The sequence below is a fragment of the Peromyscus californicus genome, unplaced genomic scaffold (assembly GCF_007827085.1).
Source record: "Peromyscus californicus insignis strain IS unplaced genomic scaffold, ASM782708v3 Scaffold_2__1_contigs__length_46816999, whole genome shotgun sequence".
Lineage (NCBI taxonomy): Eukaryota > Metazoa > Chordata > Mammalia > Rodentia > Cricetidae > Peromyscus > Peromyscus californicus.
Genome location: NW_026294540.1, coordinates 44,863,074 through 44,889,343, shown reverse-complemented (window position 1 = coordinate 44,889,343; position 26,270 = coordinate 44,863,074). Strand labels below are relative to the sequence as shown.

At 39.0% G+C, this 26,270-nt stretch overlaps 1 protein-coding gene across 1 annotated transcript in view; it reads left to right on the top strand.

The window, feature by feature from the left end:
• The first annotated feature begins 2,287 nt into the window (after window positions 1–2,287).
• The window catches only part of LOC128120570 (vomeronasal type-2 receptor 116-like), a 48,417-nt gene continuing 24,434 nt past the window's right edge, over window positions 2,288–26,270 (top strand). Inside the window, exons 1-3 of the mRNA XM_052754730.1 lie at window positions 2,288–2,505; window positions 22,741–23,032; window positions 24,303–25,115. Coding sequence (XP_052610690.1) covers window positions 2,288–2,505; window positions 22,741–23,032; window positions 24,303–25,115 — 1,323 coding nt within the window. The remainder of the gene's footprint in view (window positions 2,506–22,740; window positions 23,033–24,302; window positions 25,116–26,270) is intronic.

Here is a 26,270-nt window from a genome sequence, read left to right as displayed (position 1 = left end):
TAGATGTAAGATTGAGAGAATTGTTAAGTGTGTATAGTGATATTCATGTTAGAATTATGTTAACCTTTTAATGTTAATGATGAAGCTATTGATGTTTTTAAGACTGATGCAGTTGCATCAGGATTTTTTTGTTTTAAAAGGCTTGTGCAGCCAAGACTGCTTTAGTCACCTTAGTCCCATTTTGAAAAAGAAATGCCATCTTTATCATCCTCTACTCCCATACTGGGAGGCATGACAGGTAGGGAGATTGCTGTGAGCTCTTAATGGGGGGTTGTTGTTTTTTATATATTAAGAAGGGGAGACCTATTGGAGCCCATTTTTAGGTTTCCTAGTGGCTTTACCCAGCAGGTCTGCATAGAGAGAATGATTGGACCATGGGCCTGAGTGCAGGTGTCTGAGATGGTCTGAACTTGGCTTTGTGAGGGCAGGAGGGAGGCCTTTTCTTCCACCCCTTGGTATTCCTTTAAATATCCTAGGGCAGAGATAGTCGAGGTCCGATGGATTAGGACCCAGACCCTCTTGAGACTATCCTGCATTTCACTCTGTTTCTCTCCTCTCTATCCTTCTAACTAATATTTCCTGCTGCTTCTACTCAAGAGTACTCTGAGGGAAATGTTGGGGTGAGAGATGGCTCCCCAAAGAGAGGCACTATTAGGAGGTATGTTTTTGTTGGTATGGGTGTGGCCTAATTGGAGAAAGTGTGTCACTGTGGAGGCAGGCTTTGAGTTCTCATATATGCTCAAGATTAGTGAATCAGATCACTTCATGTTACTTACAAGTCAATATGTAGGGACTCTCAGCTCCTGCTGTAGAGACATGTCTACCTGTATGCAGCCTTTCTTCTCACCATGATGATAATGAAGTAAACCTCAGAAGTGTAAGAGATGCACAAAAATTAATTGTTTTCTTTTATAAGAATAATAGAAACCCTAACCAAGACAGAAATAATTTAACACTACACAGTTAGCAGGGAAAATAACATAAAAATTCCTCAGTCAGTTAAAAATAGAGTATTCACTGTATACACTGAGTAATTCCAACATCATACATACAAAAATAACACATGACATGTGCTGGTCAAGGACACATCTCCACTCATGTTTAATGAAGATTAATTTAGAGTGCACACAATTATAAATGACTTGATTGTCCTTCAACACATGAATACAATATATTGTATTATTTGATTTTTTAATGCAGAGAAAACATTTCTCTTTGGCTTTTGCTTTTTCTTTTTCATAAATTGTTGCTACCTAAGTAACATATATACATATATACAAAAATTTGATTTGACTTATACTATATAATAATTATCTGTAATATAAAACAAAATCATGAAATTATATCAACTGTATTTCTGATGAATAGTGTTACAGGAGAGAGGAAGAAGTGTAGAAATTAAGCATGATTTTATTTCATTGTGAATTTTTACAAAATGTAGAGGGGAAAGGAGATACCAGAGTGCACTAATAGCAGAACACAGGTTACTGTTTTGGAACCCTAATATTTTGAATATTTGAGGTGGGAAATGATCTTCTGTACTTTTTCTGGACATCCTTACTCCTTTCTCCATCTTCATAATTATTTCTACAAGGAGGAGAGAACAGACCAGGGAGTCAAGATACATAGAAGTTCACTGGATTTCTGAATGGCAGACACTAGAAACTGGCATCACCACTTCACCCTCTTGTGAAATCATTGTATGGAATATTACAAGTGCATGCTTTGTGGGGCCAGCTATGGCTTTTTCCCAGTGTTTATAATTTTTATCTGTGTCTTCCAAAACAGCAATCTAAATCACACAATCTGGATTGATGACCCACAATTCTGTCTCAGGCTATGATGCTCTTAAAAGTCACTGTGGACCATTATGAAATCATAGAGGTGGGGGAAGAAGGAAAGATACAAACATGTTTTCCCCCAGCATAGAGGATGCAGGTGCAGAGCCCCAGGACTATGAGATCCCCAGAGCACATACATGAGAGGGGAAAAGAAGCAAGAAAAGCCAGCACATTCAGGGCCACTCTAGTTACAGTTAGAGGAGAAGCTCAGCACTCTGCCCTATCCTCAGTTGTCTGGACTTTGCTTCTGTCTGTGCCCTCGTCTTGTATGAGAACCATAGACTATGTGCAGCTTAAGAGCCTGATGCAACATCAGGAGCCAGCTGTAGCATACAGAGTCTTCTCTGACACTGTTGAGGTCTGAGCCTGTTCCATAACCTAAGCCAATCATCTCCACAGCTCAGCCTAGTTGCAGGACATTGTCTCTGTGTGGTGAAGACCCTGACATGTCCCTTCCTTTGCTTTGCCTCTTCTTACTCCTGCAGTCTTTGTTTACATTAGGGGAAATGACTCACCAGAGATGCTTTGATTACTGGAAGCCCAACACCTACATGAAGGCTGACATGATCCTAGGTGCATTTGTTCCCATTTACATCAAAATAGAAGGATTCTACAAAAGCCATTTATTTTTTGAGATCAAACCGGATATATTTGAAAATTTTCTGTAAGTATTTGTGTGACTGTGCTAAGGGTATTCTGGCTACATGACAGTGCGTGCTCCTCTGTGCACATGTAATTCCTTTGAATATAAGAACTGTATACACAGAAATGTGACACTCGGTTGTAAACTTTCCTCTTTCATTATGCATCTTACAGACCTTTGCTTTCCTCTTGCTTATTTTTCAGTCAGGTAGAGATTAAAGAGGGAAAACAAATTTGTGTCTGTCCATTCTGTGACTCCATGGATAGTCTTATATTATTTTCACACATTGACTTTAATATGACAAGGAGAGGCTCCACCCTGTTCACATTTATTTGAGAATCTAATGACTCCTCTTGGAATGTCTGTTTCTTTCTACAGACCTGGAGAGTTTCTGCTAAATCCCCATATCTTTAGTACTTATCTTAGCATCTCCTATCCCACAGGTTCTTGCATTGGTCTCTTTAAATTATCTCTGATTTTGGACACTGTGGTCATGTTTATTACTTATTAATTCCTTATTGATATTTTAATGCAGTGTTCTGAAATCACATCTTTCAGGCTTGATATTCTGTCTTCTGCTTAGTCAGTTCTTCTGTGGTCACTTTCCCCTGTGTTTTTATTGGAGGTTTTTTGTTTTGCATTTCCAACATTTCTATCACTTCTGTCTCCTGGAAGAATCTCAATTTCCCTTTAGGATTTGTCTTTCTTGGTACTGTGTCTTTGATATGTATTTAACTGCTGTTGTTCTTGTCCCTCAGCCTTTGTTTTCCTGTACAGTGTTACATCTTGTCTCAATGCCCTGTTGGTTTCACTTTCTTGTTTCTATCTTCTTTTAGGTCATTCATCTTTTTGCCCTTTGAACTACTCATCTGGCACTTGCTCTCTCTCAGTATCTTTGAGTTCATTTGTTGGTTTCTTTTGATATTGTGGAGGATTTATTTGGCCATGCTTTTTCATATTTCCTACTTTTTTCTATTGTTCCTATCGTTGGTACCTTTGTTCATTTGAACATCAATTATAGATTAAGATGGTCCTCTACTGAGAAGTATCTTCTTGAAGGTGCAATCCATGCACTGCTCTGTGAGCAGGAAACAGTTTTCTAGACCTGTAGTCCTGGTAGTTGTGGTATTATGGAGTATGTGAAAAGAAAAATTCCCACATACATTCCTCATTCATTCAGCACTTAAAGTTCTCTTAGGAATGCTTTTACAGGATGGAAATACTGTAGTTCAGTATCCCACTACAGCAGGAGGTGGAGGGTGTCCCAAGACCAGGAGAAGGAGAGAACCCATCCTCAGGGATAGGCAGTAGGGAGGAAAGCTGGAACTGTTTATTGACAGGAGCTCTTTTTGGGAGTCTGTTTAATCTGTCATAGGTGGATACAAGTCATGACTGCCTGAATCTTACGTTAATTTTTTTAAGTTTACTCACAGAGATAAAAGTTTTAGATATATTAGCATGAACACTGTCTGTAATCTGTGCTTAAATCCTCATTGTATAAAGGAACAAAACTAGTGTTTGTATAAAGCTGGGATAGACTTGTACTTTATAGACTTAGTAAAAACTTGGGGACCCAAAGAATGGTTCTCAGTTACAAACGTGAATACTTTTTCTTCTGGCAAGTTTTACACACACACACACACACACAGACACACACACACACACACACATACACACACATACACACACACACAGACACACACACGCACACACACACACACACACACACACACACACACACACCACATATATGACATGGATATTTTCAGCACAGTCAGCAGCACTTTTAAGTCTATGTTTAGTCAACAATGAAAGGAAATTAAAAATTTTGGCCTGTGACTATGATAATAGTAGCCAGTGCTTTACCAAGGCTAGATTACTAGCTTATCAGAACTCCACATACTACTATCATAAAACTCTGAAACTTAGAAATATTTAAGTCTTATTTTCACATACCTTGAGTCAGACCTTTGCAACTTGTGTGTACATAATATATCCCTTCCAATGACCCTCAAACTTACATCAACTTTAATCCTTTTTTCTATCCAATCATTTACCAGAAGACATATATGGCTGATTAATGGGAAGAATGATTGAAAAGCAAGTTCCTTTAATAAATGAATAGTAAGAAGTATTTTTATTGCCAAGTAATAGCATGATAGCTTCAGTTTGGTTTTTATTTAAACCTAGTTTGTGAGGGGATCTTTTTTAGTGTGAAGCCTGTCAGCAAGATAACCCTGTCTGTGAGTCTGCCTTCTTCAACAGATGACCTATTATTTTAAAAATAAACAGGACATAATTTTCACATATTATGTGGACTGACCATGCAGCTGCAACCTTGTTGGGAGGAGCTGATAGGTCTGCTGGCTTCTGCTAAACTTAGAAAACAACAACTTGTTAGCAGCACCATCAGAAATCAGAGAGACAAACTTGAGGAGGAAATATATGTAATCAAAACTGCCCCTGTATTAGTTAAAATGATATAGACTTACCTGATACCTAAGCATCCATCTGGAATCCTCCATGGTGATCTCTATGACTCTGTTGGGAGCAGGGTTGTTACTTGTTGGATGCCACACACGACACTATTAAGACTTTGGCTGCCACACAGGAAAGCATCTGCCTTCAAACACCAGACTCATGTGGTCTAAGTGATGTTTCTGTGAAGGAGGAACTAGGGAAAACTGACCTACCTTGGCTGGGCAGAGTAGGGCATTCAACTCAACAGGGTCCACATGTTCGTGGGGACCTGGTGGTGGGTAAATTGTGTGCCAGGTATGAGCCCAGTTGTCCACATTAGCACAACTGAGGAAAGGTCAAGGTGGAGTATGTTCTTCCACCATATTTGTGAATAGTCTCAGCAGCTGATTCTAAAAGCTAGTATTTTTGTATATTAGGGGAAGCTTTTTCTGTTAAATAGTCTACATTCCATATTCAGCAGATCTCTCTGAGTGACATCATCTAATTTATTAACTATACCTGATTTTAAATGAACTTTACTTATTTTCTGTTACTTGCTTCATGCTTTCCTTGATAGCATGTACAGAAGTCTATGGCTTGCCCCTCTGTATATGAATTACATTTATACTCAGCGTTACCAACACCACAATTCAGAGCACAGTAAAAAGTTTGATCATTTATAAAGTGACTGACTGTTGCATAGATTCTAATGGCTCCCTTGAGGGAGGTGGTGAGAAGGCAAGGCATCAACAGCACAGAAACCAAGAGTCCATTGAGGGCAAATATCGAACTCTTTTATTTAATAACAGGGAAGACCTTATATACCCTCCTTCCATTGCCTAGTCTGTGTGGTCATCCCTCATTGGCTGGGCATGATCAGGAACTTAGATAGGGACTATTGCTATGTCCTAGGCAGACTCTGCATGATCAGGAACTCTGACAGCGACTAGGACCTCTGACAGTGACCAGGAACTCTGATAGCTCCTGTTGCTAGGCCCTCAAGCAGACTCCAGGTTGGCTCTTAAGGAAGTATATTATGTGCATGTCTTGGCTACTGGTCTGAGCCAGTTTCCTTGACCCTAATGGGCCTGTCCTAGTACAACCGACCATTAACTTGCATGTCTTAATTATCTTCTACAATTTATAACAAGTTCATAGTTTTTATAAAATTAGAATTTTACAGTTTTATCTCTGTCAATCTGAGTCTTAAAATTTTGAATTGAAGATTTAATTGAAGATCCTTTAGCATCAGAGTAAAACCTTAAACCATAAATACAGTCCACATTGGACAGTTTTGGCTTCTTTGTCAGAAATCAGGTGTTCATAGGCAAGTGGATTAATGTCAGGTCTTCAATTTGATTCTATTGGCCAACATATTGGTTTTTATGCCAATACAAAGCTGTTTTTATTACTATAGCTCTATAGTAGAGCTTGAGGTCAAGGATGGTGATGCATCCAGAGGTTTCTTTATTGTACAGGTTTGTTTTAGCTGTCTTAGGTTTTTTGTTTTTCCATATGAAGTTAAGTATTGTTCTTTCCAAGTCTGTGAAGAATTGTGTTGAGATTTTGATGGAGACTACACTGAATCTGTAGTTTGCTTTTGGTAAGATTGTCATTTTAACTATGCTAATCCTACCTACCCATGAGCATGGGAGATCTTTCCATTTTCTGGTATCTCCTTCAGTTTCTTTCTTCAAAGGCTTAAAGTTCTTGTGATACAGGTCTTTCACTTGCTTTTTTAGAGTTACCCCAAGGTATTTTATATTATTTGTGACTATTGTAGGGGATGTTTCTCTGATTTCTTTCTTAGCCCTTTTATCATTTGTATATAGGAGAGCTAATTGTTGTTTTAGTTAATCTTGTATCCTTCCACATTAATGAAAGTGTTTATCAGCTGCAGAAGTTCCCTGGTAGAATTTTTGGGTTCACTTATGTATACTATCATATCATCCACAAATAGTGAAAGTTTGACTTCTTTCTTTCCAATTTGTATTTCCTTGATCTCCTCTTTTTGTGTTATTGCTTTGGCTAGAACTTCAAGTACTATATTATATAGATATAGGGAGAGTGGACAGCCTTGTCTTCACCCTGATTTTAGTAGAATTGCTTTGAGATTCTCTCCATTTAATTTGATGTTGGCTGTCAACTTGCTATAATTTGCCTTTATTATGTGTAGATATGTTCCTTGTATTCCTGATTTCTCCAAGACCTTTATCATGAAGGGATGTTGGATTTTGTCAAAGGCTTTTTCAGCATCTAATGAGATGATCATGTATTTTTTCTTTCAATTTGTTTATATTGTATATTTTGGAGCCCACTACATATAGTGGGACACATTGCACAGCCTTGATGCAGGGGGAGGGTCTTTGACCTGCTTCAACTGAATGTTCCAGGCTCTGCTGACTCCCCATGGGAGGCCTTATCTCGGAGAAGAGAATGTGAGATGGGTTGGAGTGGGAAGGCTGGGGGTTGGCCTGGGAGGAGAGAAGAAGTGGGGGAACTGTAGATGGTGTGTAAAATAAATTAAAATTTTCTTAATAAAAAATGCAGTCCAAAGTGAGACCAGGAACATTTCTTTTTGATCATTCATAGTGTGTTTTTACAAATATCAGTTTCTTATTTGACTTAGTTTATTTAAATAGCTAAAGATTAACAAAGTTAGAGAAGACAAAGAGGTATATGTCCACCTTCAAATCAGTTTCTGCTGGTCTGGATAGACTTTAGTAATTTATAAACTTTATTTATCAAACATATTTTATCCATTGAAAACATGTTGTTATTTATCTAGATTTTCTAGATGCCTAGTGTTGAACAGAGTTAGCAAAGACATAACTAACATAGAAAACATAACATTAGAAATACATCTCTAAGTCAGTTTCTGATAACTGAATAGACTATTATAACATTAGGAATTTATTTATTATTATTTTTTATTAAGAATTTTTTCATTCATTTTACACACCAAAGATCCCCCTCTTCTCTCCTCGTTCCCCACCAGCTTCCCCCTCCCAAACCACCCTACACTCCACCTCAGAAGAAGGCGAGGCCTCCCATGGGGAGGCACATCCAGTAGAAGCAAGTCCAAGCCCTTCCTCCTGCCTCAAGGTTGCACGAGGTATCCCATCACAGGTAGTGTGCTCCAAAAATCCTGCTCATGCACCAGGGATGGATTCTGATCTTACTGCCAGGGGGCTCCCAAGCAGATCAAGCTACACAACTGTCTCACCATGCAGAGGGCCTAGTCCAGTCCGATGTAGGTTCCACAGCCATTGATCCAACTTTCATAAGTTCCCACTAGTTTGGTTTGGTTGTCTCTGCAGATTTCTCCATCATGATCCAGATGCACTTGCTAATAGAATCCCTCTTCTCTTCCTTTGACTGGACTCTAGGAGATCTGCCTGGTATTTGGCTGTGGATCTCTGCATCTGCTTCCATCAGTCATTGGAGAAAAGCTCTGTGATGACAGTGAGGGTATTCACCTGTCTGATCCCTGGGGTAAGCCAGTTCAGTTCAGGCACCCGCTCCACTATTTCTAGTAGTCCAAGCTGGGGTCATCGTTGGGGATTCCTGGCAACTTTTCTAGCACCGGGTTTCTCTCTATCTCCATGATATCTTCCTTTATCATGGCATCTCTTTCATTGCATTCCCACTCCATCCCTGTTCCAGCTCAACCATCCCATTCCCTTTTGTTCTCATCCCCTATCTCCTACCCTCCATTGCTTACCCCCCATTCCCAGTTTACTCATGGAGATCTCATATATTTCCTCTTCCCAGGGTGATCCAGGCATCCCTCTTTGGGTCTTCCTTGTTAGCTAGCTTCTCTGGAGTTGTGGGCTGTTGTCTGGTTATTCTTTTCTTTACATCTACTATTCATTTATGAGTGGGTACATACCATGTTTGTCCTTCTGAATCTGGTTACCTCATTCAGGATAATATTCTTTAGTTCCATCCATTTGCTTGCAAATTTCATGTTGTCATTGTTTTTCTCTGCTGAGTAGTATTCTATTGTATAAATGTACCACATTTTATTAATCCATTCTTCAGTAGAGGGGCATCTACGTTGTTTCCAGTTTCTGGCTATTATGAATGATGCTGCTATGAACTTGGTTGAGCATGTGTCCTTGTGGGATGATTGAGCATTCCTTGGGTATATGCCCAAGAGTGGTATAGCTGTGTCTTGAGGAAGATTGATTCCCACTTTTATGAGAAACTGCCACACTGATTTCCAAAGTGGCTGTACATGTTTGCACTCGCACCAGCAGTGGAGGAGTGTTCCCCTTGCTACACATCCTCTCCAACATAAGTTGTCTGCAGTGCTTTTGATCTTAGCTATTCTGACGGGTGTAAGATGGTATCTCAGAGTCATTTTGATTGGCATCTCCCTAATGACTAAGGATGCTGAGCAATTCCTTAAATGTCTTCCCTTGAATGTTCTCTGTTTAGCTCCAGAGCCCATTTTTTTAATTGGATTGTTTGGTATTTTGATGTTTAGTTTCTTGAGTTCTTTATATATTTTGGAGATCAGCCCTATGCCAGATTTGGGTTTGGTGAAGATCTTTCCCATTCTGTAGACTGTCCTTTTTGTCATATTTACTGTGTTCCTGGTCTTACAGAAGCTTCTAAGTTTCAGGAGGTCCCATTTATTAATTGTTGCCCTCAGGGTCTGTGCTACTGGTGTTATATTTAGGAAGTGGTCTCCTGTGCCAATGTGTTCAAGAATGCTTCCCACTTTCTCTTCTATCAGGTTCAGTGTAACTTGTTTTATATTGAGGTCTTTGATCCACTTGGACTTGAGTTTTGTGCATGGCGACAGATATGGATCTACTTGCAATCTTGTACATGCTGACATCCAGTTATGCCAGCACCATTTATTGAAGATGCTTTCTTTTACCATTGTACAGTTTTGGCTTCTTTGTCAAAAATCATGTGTTCATAGGTATGTGTGTTAATGTCAGGGTCTTCAATTTTATTCCATTGGTCCACAGTCGGTTTTTATGCTAATTCCAACCTGTTTTTATTACTATAGCTCTATAGTGGAGCTTGATTTCAGGGATGGTGATGCCTCCAGAGGTGGCTTTGCTGTACAGGATTCTTTAAGTTATCCTGTGTTTTTTGTTTTTCCAAATGAAGTTGAGTATTGTTCTTTCCAGGTTTGTGAAGAATTGAGTTGAGATGTTGTATAAGGATTGCATTGAACCTGTAGATTGCTTTTGGTAAGATTGCCAATTTATCTATGCTAATCCTACCTATCCCTGAGTGTGGTATATCTTTCCATTTTCTGATATCTTCTTCAATTTCTTTCTTCAGAGTCTTAAAGTTCTTGTGATACAGGTATTTCACCTACTTAGTTAGAGTTACCCCATGGTATTTTATATTATTTGTGGCTATTGTAAAGGGCAATTTTTCTCTGATTTCTTTCTCAGCCCATTTATCATTTGTATATAGGAAGGCTACTGATTTTTTTGAGTTAATCTTGTATCCTGCCACATTACTGAAGGTTTATCAGCTGTAGGAGTTCCCTGGTAGAATTTTTGGGGTCACTTATGTATACTGTCATATCATCTGCAAATAGTGAAAGTTTGGCTTCTTCCTTTCCTCTTGTATCCCCTTGATCTCCTTTTGTTGTATTATTGTTCTGGCTAGAACTTCAAGTACTATATTGAACAGATATTCAATTCCTGATTTTAGTGGAATCACTAAGCATTTCTCACCATTTAATTTGATGTTGGCTGTTGGCTTACTGTAAATTGCCTTTATTATGTGTAGGTATGTTCCTTGTATTCCTGATCTTTCCAAGACTTTTATCATGAAGAGGTGTTGGATTTTGTCAAAGGCCTTTTCAGCATCTAATGATATGATCATGTGTTTTTCTTTCAGTTTTTTTTTTTTTCGAGACAGGGTTTCTCTGTGTAGCTTTGCGCCTTTCCTGGAACTCTCTTTGGAGACCAGGCTGGCCTCGAACTCACAGAGATCCACCTGGCTCTGCCTCCCAAGTGCTGGGATTAAAGGCGTGCGCCACCACCGCCCGGCTTCTTTCAGTTTTTTATATTGTGTATTATAATGACAGATTTTCTTTCTCTCTCTTTTTTTTTTACTAGCTTTAAGTTTCTTTAAAACCAATGCAAAAAAAAAAAAAAAAACCAACAACCCAGCATCTGCAGACAAACACTGGCTAGTAGAACAACTGCGAAATTAAATCAATGTGTATATTATATTTATTTTTCCATTTTTCTTTATTAAAATTTTTCTACTCACTCTACACACCACCCACAGATCCCACCTCCTCCCTCTTCCCATCTCCCAGCCCTCCCTCCCAAGCCACCCCACATCCCCACATCCCCCAATCAAGGTCTCCCATGGGGAGTCAGCATAGCTCAGCCCACTGAGCCTAGGCAGGTCCAAGCTCCTTCCCACTGTACCAAGGCTGCTCAAGGCACTATACCACAGGCACCAGATTCACAAAAGCCTGCCCATGCACCAGAGTTAGATGCCGATCCCCCTGCCTGAGTGCTTCCCAAACAGTTTGAGGCAAACAATTGTCTTCCGTATCCAGAGGGCCTAAGTCCAGGTCTGTAGTGGCATCACAGCCACTAGTCTACAGTTCATGAGCCTCCAGTAGTGTGACCGGTCATCTCTGCACTTCTTCCCGTCATGATTTGACATTCCCTGCCTGCAGAATACCTCCTCTCTCTCATTGATTGGATTCCCCGAGCTCAGCGTGATGCCTGTCCATGGATCTCTGCATCTGTCTCCATCAGTCACTGGACAAAGGCTCTATGATGATAGTTAGGGTATTCACTAGACCGGTCACCAGAGTAGACCAGTCCAGGCACCATCACCAGCAGTCCAAGGTGGTGACATTGACAGATTTTCATGTGTTGAACCATCTTTGCATCTTGGGATGAAGCCTACATAATCATGGTGGATAACTTTTTTTGTTGTGTTCTTGGAGTCAGTTTGTCAGTATTTATTGAGTATTTTTGCATTAATGTTCATGAGAGAGATTGGTCTGTAACTCTCTTTCTTTGTTGCATCTTTGTGTTGCTTGTGAATCAGAGTAACTATAGCCTCATAAAAGGAGTTTGATAATGTTCCTTCTGTTTCTAGTGTGTGGAACAATTTGAAGAGTATTGGTATTAAATGTTCTTTGAAAATCTGGTAGAATTTTGTATTGAAGCCATCTGGTGCTGTGCTTTTTTTGTTTGGGAGAATTTTAATGGCTGTTTCTATTTCCTGAGGGGTTATTGGTCTATTTTAATTGCTTATCTGGTCTTGGTTTAACTTTGGTATGTGGTACCTAACCAGAAAACTGTCCATTTCTTTTAGATTTTCCAATTTTGTGGAGCACAGGTGTTTGAAGTATGACCTGATCAGTCTCTGGACTTCCTTGATGCCTGTTGTTATGCCTCCCTTTTCATTTCTGATTTTGTTAATTTGGATGCTCTCTCTCTGCCTTTTAGTTAGTTTGGATAAATGTTTGTCTATCTTGTTGAGTTTCTCAAAGAACCAACTCTTTGTTTCATTGATTCTTTGTATTGTTTATTTCCATTTTATTGATTTCAGCTCTCAATTTGGTTATTTCCTGGCATCTATTCCTCCTGAGTGACTTTGCTCCTTTTGTTCTAGAGCTTTTAATTGTGCTGTTAATTCACTAGTGTGAAATTTCCTCAACTTACTTATGTGGTTATTTAGTGCTATGAATTTTCCTCCTAGCACTGATTTCATAGTGTTCCATAAGTTTGGGTATGTAGTACATTCATTTTTATTGAATTCTAGGAAGTCTTTCATTTCTTTCTTTATTTCTTCCTTGACCCAGTGGTGATTCAGTTGGGCATTGTTCAGTTTCCATGAGATTGTAGGCTTTCTGTAAATTTTGTTGTTATTGAAATCTAACTTTAAGCCGTGGTGGTCTGAGAGAGTACATGAGGTCATTCCAATTCTTTTGTATCTGTTTATATTTGCTTTGTGACCGAGTATCTGGTTGATTTTAGAGAAGGTTCCATGGGGTGCTTAGAAGAAGGTATATTGTTTGTTGTTAGGGTAGAATGTTCTGTAGATATTAATTAAGTCCATTTGAGTCATAACATCTGTTAGGTCCCTTGTATCTCTTTTAAGTTTTGTTCTGGCAGATCTGTTCAGTGGTGAGAGTGGGGTGTTCAAGTCTCCCACTATTAATGTATGGGTTTTGATGTGTGATTTAAGCTTTGGTAATGTTTCTTTTATATATGTGGGTGCCTTTGTATTTGGGGCATAAGTGTTCAGAATTGAGACTTTATCTTGGTGGATCTTTCCTTTGATGAATATGTAGTGTCTTTCCTGATCTGTTTTCACTGATTTTAGTTTGAAGTCTATTTTGTTAGATATTAGGATAGCTATACCCGCTTGCTTCTCAAGACCATTTGATTGGAAAGTCTTTATTCAGTCTTTTATCCTGAGGTAGTGTCTATCTTTGAAATTATAGTGTGTTTTTCTGTATGCAGCAGAAGCATGGTTCCTGATTTTGTATCCATTCTGTTAGCGTGTGTCTTTTTATAGGTGAATTGAGTCCATTGATATTAAGGGATGTTATAACCAGTGACTATAATTCCTGTTTTCTTTTGGTTTTAGTGTTTGTGTATTTCCCTTCTTTTGGATTTACTACTGTGGGGTTATCAGTTGCTTGTGTTTTTGTGGGTGCGTCTGACTTCCTTAGGTTAGAGTTTTCCTTCTAGTGCTTTCTGTAGGGCTGGATTTGTGGATAGGTATTATTTAAATCTGGTTTTGTCTTGTGTATGTCTTGTTCACTCTGTCTATTATGATTGAAAGCTTTGCTGGGTATATTAATCTAGGTTGGCATCCATAGTCTCTTATTGTCTGCATTACATCTGTCCAGGACCTTCTGGCTTTCAAAGGCTTCATTGAGAAATCAGATGTTATTCTGATGGGTCTGCCTTTATAAGTCACTTGACTGAGAAAGGAGAAACTTTGCTGCTCTTAATTAACATTCTTTCTTTATTCTGTATGTTTGGTGGTTTAATTATTATATGGTGAGAAGACTTTTTTTGGGGGGGCTAGTCTATTTGGTGTTCTATAAGCTTCTTGTATCTTCATAGGCATTTCCTTCTTTATTTTGGGAAAGTTTTCTTTCATGACTTTGTTGAATATATTTTCTGTTCTTTGAGTTGGTATTCTTCTCCTTCTTCTATCTCTATTATTTATAGGTTTGGCCTTTTCATGGTGTCCAAGATTTCCTGGGCAATTTGTGTTATTACTTTGTTGGCTTTAATGTTTTCTTTGACCAATGAATCTATTTCCTCTATTGTATCCTCTACACCAGAGATTCTATCTTCCATCTCTTGTATTCTGTTGGTTGTGCTTGTATCTTTGTTTTCTGTTTGTTTACTCAGATTTTCTATTTCCAGCATTTCCTCTGTTTGTGTCTTCTTCATTGGTTCTATTTACATTTTCAGGTCTTGAACTGTTTTCTTCACATGTTTAATTGCTTTTTCATGATTTTCTTGGCTTTCTTTAAGGGATTTATTGATTTCTTCCAATTTTTTTGTTTGTCTTTCCCTCAATTTCTTTAAGGGAAATTTTCATTTCCTCTTTAAAGACCTCTAGCATCTTTATTTAGTTTTTTGTTTTTTTTGTTTTGTTTTGTTTTTCGAGACAGGGTTTCTCTGTGTAGCTTTGATCTTTTCTGGAACTCACTTGGTAGCCCAGGCTGGCCTCAAACTCACAGAGATCCACCTGCCTCTGACTCCCGAGTGCTGGGATTAAAGGTGTGCACCACCACTGCCCGGCTCTATTTAGTTATTTTTAAAGACACCTTCTTCTGCTTCTTCTACATTGTGATGTTGAGGTCTTGCTGTTGTAGGAGGGCTAGGTTCTAGTGATGCCATATCGCTCTTTATGTTGTTGTATGTATTTTTGCATTGACATCTATTCATCTCTTCCTCCAATAGGTGTAAGAGGTGCCTGTGTCTGATCTAGCTGCTCTTGGTCCACTCTGTGCTTGATGTGTCTGTGTCTCAGGGGGCCCTTCTGGGTCCAATTTTAACTCTTGGTCTGATTGGAGCTGGCAGATTCTGTATCTAACGGAGCTGCTCTTGGCCCTGTCCAAGCTAGCTGATTCTGTGACTCAGGGAGCCACTCTTGGTCTTATCAGGGCTCTTGGTACAGTCAGAGATGGCAGATTCTGTGTCTCAGGAAGACTCTTTTGGTCCAATGAGAGCTGGCAGATTTCGTGTCTCAGGAAGCCACTGGTGTCTCAGGGTGATAGGTATTGGGGTAGGGCATAGGTCTTGTAGATTGCTGTATCCTATGGGGGGGTTTGGTATTGGAGCCTGCCAGCAGCAATCTTACCACTTGGCCAGCAACTCTTGGTCCAATGAGAGCTGGTGTTTTTCGTGTATCAGGAATTTACTGGGGTTGCAGGTGGATGGGTATTGTGGTACGGCATGGGTCCTGTAGAATGCCGGGTCTGATGGGGGGGGTTGATGGAGGAACCTGCCCTTAGGAGTTTTCCTTGCTGACCAGCAACTGGGACAGAGTTGGGTTGGGGTTCTTGGAGACTGGCTGTGTCCCATGGCCTGGGTCCTAGAGGCAAGACTCTTTGGGTGGGAGAAGAGTCATACACCTCTTGGTTCAATGAGAGCAGGTGGATTCCTTGTCTCTCGAAGTTACTGGGGTCACAAGCAGATGGATATTGGGGTAGGGCATTGGTCTTGTAGATTGCAGGGTTCAATGGGGGATTTTGGTAGAGGAACCTACCCACAGGAGATATCCTTGCTGGCTGGCAACTGGGACAGAGTTGGGTGGATGTTCCTGGGTATTGGCTGTGCCCCAGGGCCTGGACCTAGAGCCAGGACTCTCTGGGTGGGAGAATAATCACTCACCTCTTGCTTCAATGAGAGCTGGCAGATTCATCAAACATTTGCTGTAAGTTCTGTTTTCCACAAACAGTAATTGAATTAAAGTCACATATACAGTGTGCTGTGTTAGATGGATCTTCCAGAACAAGAGTTAAATTAAAGTTACACAGAAGCATGATGTAGATTTTATATCTCTCAATCCTTTTTTAAAAGAAATTTTACCCTAACTTTTTGTTACAGATTTTACAGATTTTTTAAACCACATCCAATGAATTTACAAACCCTGAGATAGAGAAAGTTTACAGACTTGTCTTACAAACATAAAGATAAACTTTATACTTTAGTAAAATTTTTAGGGATCTAAGAGAAGGGAGTAGATTATCAGCCTTGACCTGTATTGGGAATAATTTACTTTTTAGCTGTTTTTAAGCACACAGCATCTTTTCCTGTGCTATTCTGTTTTCTCTGTTTATCTTGTCACAAGTTGAGGTGGCTCACCTGACACAGGACAGATTTGAAAGAAACTTTTAAACAGAATGCTCAGGTGTGGAGGGGGAGAACTAAAACCCAACCCCACAGACACTTTATTTATAGAATACAAAAGCATGACACAATATTAATATTATCCATACCCCAAAGATATGTGAATGTTTGTAAAACTGTACCAGTGATGAGAGAAGGGACTGGAGCAAGCAGAGAGGAGAGAGGACTCTGAGATAACACAAGAGCAGGGAACTAAGACCCAGATACAAGAGATTTTTGAGAGTAGAGACAGAGAGATAGAGAGAGATAGAGAGAGAGAGAATTTAGTTTGGGATCATATGCTTATGATGACAGAAATTGTTACAGTCTTTGGGCATTTGGAAGTCCAGTGTGTCATCTGCGGTCATTGAACTGTTCTGAGGTCAAGCTATTTCAAATAAGACAACTAGGATTAATGGAATATCTAAATCTGAGAAGGAAAAGAGATTGGAGAAGGCACATGAGGAGTATGCAGAGCAAGCTCCAAGCGTAAGGAGGGAACACACTGGGAGTAAGAGCAAGGATGGGAGAGAGATAGGTAAGTGTTCCAGTGACAAGAATTTCAGTCATGGGTGTCTCCAAGTGGACTGAGAGAGCAGCATCCCTTTCTATGTGGTGGGTGCTCAATAGGGTGAGAGAGGCTGCCTGGAACATAGGTTACAAATACTCTAGATAACTCATTCACACATTCAACTCTGATTAGACTCAAGACTGCATCTCAAACATTCTCACTTGATTCAAAACTGAGAAGGTGGGATAACAGAAAATAGAGATCCCAATGTCTTATCAACAAGCATTGATTTAACTCTAGATAAAACAAACAACCCAATTTAAAACATGTGTAGTTGAAAGGAGAATTCAGAAAACATGAAATACAAATGGCTGAGAAAGATTCTAAAGTTGTTCAATCTCCTTAGCAACCAGTGAAATGAACATTAAAGCTTCTTTGTGATTTCATCTTACCAAAGAAGAAAAATTACAGCAAATACTGGCCCTTATGTGGGTTAAGGGGACCAATAACTGGTGTAGGCCCCATGTAAATTAGTGTGGAGCCTTCCTAAAAATGTAGAAAGAGATCTACAACATTCTCTATGTTTATTAATCCTGGAAATATACCTGAAGGACTGCATATCCTACTATAGAAATTTTTGATCATCCGTGTTCATTGTTGGTCTATTCACAATAGCTAGAAATGGGAATAGCCTAGATGTCCACCAATTGATGAATGGATATTGAAACTGTGGTACATGTAAACAATTGAGTTTTATTCAGCTACGAAAAAACAGAATTATGTAATTTACATGTCATGAATGGAGCTGGTAATTACCATTCTTAATGGAGTAACCCAGACACAGGAAGACAAAGCCAGATGCTTTCTCTCATATGCAGATGCTAATTTTGAATCTTCAGGTATCTCTACTTAACTGGTGTACCCATGTAAATCAGGGAACTAGTAAGGTGCAATGGAGAAGGGATTTCACTAGCAGAGGAATGGAGTACAAGTGGTATGAACAGGGGAATGGAAATACTGGAGCAGGAAGGGTTAGGCAGTGAGTGTTGGGAGTGCAGATCAGCAGAGTGAGTGTGTGAAGGATTAACAGTAAGACCTTGGAGAAAACTACATGGAAATGTACTAATATAGAATCGTCCTAAAGTACATACATATATCAATAATTTAAATGTCGTTATTCTATAGCTGCAGAATAGTGCTTCTCCCAGATACCATGGGCCATCAAACAAAAATCCCAGTGTTAGATATGTTTCAAGTTGTTTGTAAATGCTGTCCATACACACCCAAACATTACAAGCTATTTCTGTTGTTCGTGGTTACCCTCCAGAATTTGATGGTGTTTGCATACTTGAGTTATAGGACTTGTTGAAATCAAGATGGGCTGACATGAAAACTTTATTCCTTCCTGCTAGCATCCATAGAGCTGAAAAGTTTTGTGCACATTAATAAAAGAAAGCATAATCAACTCTCTAACCCACCGGTGATTTCTGAAACCTACAACTATGACTGGCAGGGAAAGATATGCAAACTGGTGGCATATCTTTATAGTGGCATGAATATTACAAGGGTAACCCACAATATTCTTATCATATTTAAGTCCAGTTCCATTAGACAGATCTCATGCCTCACTCCATTAACTGACCTAAGAAACTCTGGCTAGTCATGCCATTGATCCAAAATGAGACCTACTATTATTACTATGCTAAATAGACATATATATTACCTGCTTCCTCAGTTCTTATCTTTATATAGACAGTTCAATGCATACTTCCTTCATACCTTTTCAGAGAAGCTTCATTTTCCAATAGCTCGTGGTTATTACATAGACCTATAAGTGGTCACCAACCAGATAATAAGAGACTGTGCTCAGCTCTACGTGGGGCATGTTTATCATGCACTCTTTCCCCAAAGCTCAGAGACCACATCAGAAGACAGGTAGACTTTTCTAAGAGTCAAAAGTAGTGCATGATTTGGGGTGAAATTATTCCTTACATCACATGGTCATGGCACACACAAACCTACTGCACAGGACCTGCAGGAAAAGAAGCCAAACACATTAATGGGATAGAGGATCATGAATACCATTCTGCCTGAGGAGCCTTTGGCATTTGATAGCTTCTGGGAATGAGAAATACAGTTTTCTTTAGGGTGTAAACACTGACAGGATTCCCATACTGCAGCAGAAGGCCTTACTCCAATGTATATGCTGGTAATGCAGAGTGGACTCTATGGGGAATTACAGAGAATGCACTTGAATTGGGTGGATAAAGTGTCAGGAAGGACAAGGGAGGAAGAAGTGGTAATGGGGGTGGTGCAGATTTGATGAACACATATTCTATGCATATAAGATATTCTCAAGTAATTTAACCATACATACTCTGCTAAATGGAGTGGAGAAAATTTGAATCAAGTATAAAAATAAAAGAAGATGAGGACTAGGAGAAAGGAATCCCCTATCCTTAGTAATTGCAGACTGCCAGCTGAACATATGGAGGGAGGTCAGCTGACAGTGTGGACTCTTGTCTTTTTTTGGCTTATGTTGTTCCTACGTCTTAATGGATGAGAGCCTGATGTCCACCAGCCTGTGCTCATAGGAGCCATTTTCCCACCTGGAACATCAGAGCTATAGAGCCACTTTGAGCTGTGAATTCTGGGGGCTGGCTCCATTCTCTCACTCTTTGGGGCCAACCCAACAATTCTGCTATGGTTGCTGTTTAGCTGGAGGATGTCTCCTTGGTGACTTGAAACTGGAAAGCCACCATAGCATGAGAACAGTACAGGCGCTGACACTTGAAAACCTGCTCGGTGTTAATCACCAGGCAGGAGGGCTGCTGTGTGACTCTCAGACTGGCAGGATGTCACAGTCTTGGCCTTCACTGCAATGATCAACAGGTTTGCAATTCTGTATTTTTTACTGACCTCATGGCCTCAGAGGTTTCATTCAAACCCCAGGATAACTCTTTGGGGAGAAGCCTGTTTTGTGGTTGCCCAGGACTGGGCTCTCTTTCTTATGTCCTTCCTGGAATAGCTTACCTGCTGTTTGATTCTTTGGTCCATAATTTTCCTGCAGTCCTGCTCTCTAACATACACGTTCTATACATTCTATCACTCAGGACATGTGGCAGACTAAATACAGTACTCATAAAAATATCTCAGACAATATATTTTGATCTTTCTGCTCCCCAACACCTCAATATTAAAGATACAATTCTATCATTTCCTCTTTGATTTTCTACCTTCAACTCTATCTTGTCCTCCCAGTCCCACTCCCTTTCATATTAATTTTGTTTTATCATTTTAATGAAGAAGGGTGCACACATATATAAATATATAAGTACACAAATATAACCAGCTGAATCAATTGTTTCGTGTTGAGTATTGCTTTTGTGTCATAGGAAAAACCTCAGCCCTCAGATCAAAGAGAAGAAGAGACAATTCGTTCTAGAACCAAATTTGAGTGACTGTGGCTGGTAAACACAGATTTGGCTGACCCCAGATTCCATGTTCCAAGGTGGGGGCAGTTTCATGAAGTTTTTGGAGTAAAATATAAGAAATTTGTAAATCAAAAGATTAGTGGAAACAACAGAGAGGAAGTCACGGGCAAGATGGGAAAACTTATCCCACAGGCCCAAGATGCTATGTGATGTTATTTTTAGCTTTTAGGTTGTTGGAAGTCAGTTGTCTCATAAGTTAGTAGATTTCAAAAATATTTAATTAACTAGTTGTAGGAGGTTAGCTCACCTGCAGACATGTCCAAGTAATGGCTGTTCAGGGTGCTACAGTTAGCCTGGAATAAGTTAATGAGCCTCTAGTCCTACAACACTTCAACCTATCCATATCACTGAAGTTCTGTTCAGCCAGTCTGCAGACACGGCTCTTTCCAGGGATTCTTATGTATGCATTTATAAACATGCATACAATTATACACATGTATTCATTTATCCAATCTATGAATTTGCACCCATGTATGCATTTATACATATGTATGTACTTATACACAGGCATGCAATTATATTCGCGTGTATGCATTATACATATGCTTATACTTGTACACATGTGTATTTATACACATGTATACATTTGTACACATTTATGGTTTTGTACACAAGTAAGCATTTATAGAAATTCATACTTTCATATACAAATATTCATTTATACATATACATGCATTTATACACATGTATTCTTTTATAAGCATGCATATACTATAGCATGCATATACATGCATATATTTATACATATGTATGCATTTATACCCATAAATACATTAATATACACATATGCATTTTTACACATGAATACGTTTATACACATCTATCCATTTTTAAAATATATGCATTTATATACATGCATACATTTATATACATGCATTCATTTATACACATGCATACATGTGTACACATGCATACATTTGTACACATAGATGCACTTATGCACACATATTCATTTAGACACATGCATACATTGATACACGTGTATACATTTATACACATGCACATACTTTTACTGCTGAATATTTGGTATTGGATAATCCCTGGGGAAGAGTAATTTCTTCCTCTCTCGATAGCTGTCAATTGTCAGGTTTTGGACAACAGATTCTCTCTTAACATAGCATCTAGTCATAGACCTCAAATTAACACATTGTAAACTACATTCCTCTTTCTGCCTTCAGGCCTCCAGGTAGATTCTGCTTCAACAGAACCCAGGAGACTTGAGCCTCATGAATTCTCTGACTTGTCTCCAGTGGGACTAGCCAGGCTCCCATCTAACCCAGGTTTTGAAAATAGCTCCCAGGGACCGCTCCCCAACCACTGAATGACTTGTGAGACAGTTCAGCCCAACTTCCTGCTTCCAAAGTTTCCTTTAATCTCATTCTGAGCACTCTTCACTGCCTTTATTGATTCGGGGCTTTTCCTCTTTTCATATTCTATTTCCACTTACTTTGATTCTTTCACTGGCTTACACAGGAGACTCTATCACTCATTTAATCTGCAAGCTTAGAGAAACTCTCTTTTCTTGCTTTATTAGTTTTTTGATTGTTGTTTTTTTATTTTATGTCTATGAGTGTTTTCCCTACATGTCCATCTGTGTACCATGTTTGTGCCTTCTGACTGAAGAGGCCAGAGGAGAACATATAATTTCCTAAAACTGGTGTTACACACTATTGTAACCCAAAGAGTAGCTGCTTTGACCTGTTAGCGTGCTCCCCAAGAGCAGCAAGTAGTCTTAACCTCTCAGTCACTTCTCAAGCCCCAGAAGCAGTTCCAAAAAGATTTATTTATTTTTATGTCAGGTGTTTGAGTGGTTTCCTTATTATATATGTATGTTTGCCACATGTGTGCCTTGGGCCCAAATATGCTAGAAGAGGAGCTCCTGACTGGATCTACAGATGTTTCTGAGTCACCATGTAGGTTCTGGGAATGTTGCAAGGTTTTCTATAAGAGGAGGCAGAATGCCTAATGCCTAGCTATCTGTCTATCTCCATAAGAAACACTTTAACACTAGGCATGCATTCAAAAAAATTATTACACTTTTCAAGAATGAGTATGGAATCAAATCATTACAAAATAAAAAGATATGAAGCTTTTATTCACAATCCTAGAGAAAACGTTAGTGACTCTTCCCTCGCCCAATGCTTCCATGAATAGAAACATCATAAGCACCATGTATTCAGCAGACATAGGACACAGACAAGTGACACTAAATCCACACTATGCTCTTCAAGAAACCAAGTACTGAGACTTCACAAATCATTCCATGATGTTTCTGAGCTGTCAGGGGCTCATTCACACAAGCTTTATGTGTCAGGAAAGAAGTCAGGACTTAACGACTTCTAATTTCCTGAATTTGCTAAAGAATTACTGAGAATAGTGGCCTGATTGTGCACAAAATTCTGCCCCTCCTGTTTAGAGGGAGATGGAAAAACTATCAACATTTGCTGACCTTCTACTTTGCCATGGAGGAGATTAATAAGGATGCCCACCTGCTTCCCAATGTGACCTTGGGTTTCCACCTCTACAATGCCTTTAACTCCCACCGGAGAACCTTGGAGGGCCCTCTGGTGTGGCTGTCTGGAAGGAGTGAATTTATCCCTAACTACAAATGCAAAACTCAACACATTGCTCTTGGAATCATTGCGGGAACCAGGCCTGAATTTTCAGCTGCAATTGGAACCCTTTTGGAGCTCTACAAAGTTCCACAAGTAAGTTGGCAAAGTTTTGGTGTCCATAATCACATAGGAAATCTGACCAAATGAAAATGGAGAAGTTGTCTATGTTTCCTGCCGGTGATTTCAAACGTAAGTGAAAGAATTACATGGATCCTGCTGTGGTAAACAGTGGAATGGGGTGAAAAACATGAGCAGTCAATACTGTGGATTTCTAAGAAGATCACTTAGTAATATTCATGATTCTATCTCCAGTCATTGGCAAGATGTACTGTGGGAGCTCATGGCTGAGTACTGTTCATGGAGCAAACATACAACCCAGATAACCAACTGCCCAAGCTGTGGTATAAACATCTTCAAGATAATCCTGTGTTCAATGACTGACAGATAGAGGAATAGTAAGTTCAGGACATGTAAACAAATCTGGGACAATCCTTGGGCCATCACAAATGAAAATGTTCCAAGGAGTTTATTTTCTCATTCTGGAAAGTAGATCTCAGAGTACCATTCACAGAGAACATCCACTTAGATACATCCCAACATTTAGCTCTTGCCAGGCACTACTGAAGCAAAGCAACCATCAGTAGGCATCACTGCAAATAGAGAAAATATTTGGTGAGTGCCTTACTCATGGATAATCAAGATTAGAAAATCAGACAGTGTAAAACTGATTATTATCACTCAGTGAAACAATTCATACATTTATTGTATCCTAAAGTAAGAAAAAATTATATACACAGGAATTTCCATTTATCTCAGAGATTTGCATTTTAAATTAGTTTCTGGGTAATGACTTTGTCAAATCTCTCATTTGGGAAGTATGATGCAACAATGCTTGTGAAATTCCCTCAGATATTCATGATTTGCTCTTTTCTAATGCAAGAGAGAAATCTGTGAAAAAATGTGTTATTTACATTCCTGAAGGCAGAGGTTCTAGGGAAGGTGATGTCCTGTGGTCAGAGTAAAGCACTTGGGAATGCTTCTGCAGTCTATCTCTACACCCCATACTCTATTCCATTGTTTTTGGAACAAGAGAAATCTTGGTGCCTTTAAAATCTAACATGAACAGAATATTGTTCACTCACTTCCTTCAGAACTCATGGTAATTTTAGAGCTCATAGCACTTGACAAAGACGGTATTCCATCACATAATGAGAGAGAAGCTAATATCACAGAAGACAGTCTCCTTACCAACATTCAGTTTCCTGATCCCCTTATGCAAATAATGAACTCACTTCCTCTCTAAGGGTGATGACTCCAAATACCTAGAAACTCAGAATCCCCTTTTTTCTGTTTGCTTCTGCAGGTCACATATGGAACTTTTGATTCTATGCTAAGTGACAAAGATACATTCCCATCCCTTTACCAGATGTCTCCTAAAGACACAGCTCTAACCCAAGGGGTGACCTCTCTACTGCTGCACTTTGGCTGGAAGTGGGTAGGGCTCATCGTGTCTGATGATCTGAAAGGAAAGGAGTTCCTCTCTGACCTGAAAGCAGAGATGGTATCAGAAGGTATCTGTGTGGCTTTTACAGAAAAACTCCAGGCTAAATGGAATTTTCTGTTAACATCTGAGGTTGGGTTGGTGAATTTGATCCAACATACACGAGCAAATGTGCATGTATTCTATGGTGATATAGATGACTTAGTATTTTTCTTCATGAAAACTACAATCATGAAAGCCAGAAGGAAGGTGTGGATCATGGCCAAGTCCCACTTAGTTTACTTAGAGTCTGTATTCAATAAGCAAAATTATTTGATGGACTTTTTTGAAGGAAGCTTCTCATTTTCAAAGAAGAGAGATATCCCTGGCTTCAACCACTTTCTAGAGGCACTTACACCCTTCAAGTACCCAGATGAGCTTTACTTTAATAAATTTTGGATTGACAATTTTTATTGCTCACCTCCTCCTCTGCTATGTAGAAATCATAAACCCTGCCCACTGAATACATCCCTAAAGACAAATCAAGAAAAAAATATGATGGTCACTTCTGAGCCCAGTTTTTCCATATGGAATGCAGTGTATGCGATGGCCCACGCCCTTCATAAAATGCTTTTGAGGACAACAGAAATGGGATCTCATGAAGACACAAACCACGACAGGCTTCTACCCTGGCAGGTAAGCCTATCTCAAAAGCAAGGGAAGCACTGGGAACTTATTTGTAGGTGAGGGACTGAGGTCAAATGCACAGCACATTTTCATCTTATAGTAAAAATAGCCGGGTGGTGGTGGTGCATGCCTTTAATCCCAGTACTTGGGAATCAGAGGTAGGTGGATCCCTGTGAGTTCGAGGCCAGCCTGGTCTACAAAGCGAGTTCGAGGACAGGCTCCAAAGCTACACAGAGAAACCCTGTCTCAAAAAAAAAAAAAAAAAAACAAAAAACAAAAAAAAAAAAAAAAAAAAAACAAAAAAAAAAAAAACAAAAAAAAAAACAAACAAACAAACAAACAATAAATAAATAAATAAAATAAAATACAAAAATAAAAATAAAAATAAAGGACAAAATGGAAAGGATTCTTTCACCGTGGGTGTGTATGTGTCTGTAATTATGGTGCATGATTTGGGCTACTGTAGCTTTGATTTCAAGACATGAAATTTGTGCATATTTTAACAAATGTTTTCCTTGTATGAGATGAAATTCGGTTAAAATATCCAAAATCAATTATTGTCAAAATTAGCAAGTTCAATAATAAAAATTTACACAATTTCATGGAATATGTCTGATGCCATCAGATAGAGACATAGTCACCATATCTAACAGCAGCTATTTCACATAAAATATAATATATATTTAACCATCCAAGACCATAGGAAGAAACTTTTATGGAAAATAAAAATAGGCTGCCATAACCTCAAAAGTAACAGAGAAAGAAATTGCTTTTACAGATTATTTACTCTTAAATAAGATAAAATGAAGGAGAAACCAAAGACTGTGCTTCCATTATTAAATGTTAGAATACAGATGGTGCTCATGAGCCTAGGCCATATCTCCTTCTTATAGTTACAAGTGGGTATGTTTGGGCTTAAACCCTCCTGATATAAACTTAGGACTCAATTATACATATGAGCCTTGATGTTCCCCTTCAAATAGGTGATCATCAAGAAGTTTGCTGAACAAACTTTTCATTTTTATTTCATTTTCATTCAGTCTAAGGTAGATAAGTAGAAAATGAACTCTGAAGGTTTAGTGTACTGTGCAGTTTTTAGTTATGATAATAATATTTGACATAGATATTGACACTATTTGTGAACATGGCTTCCAGAGATGTGAT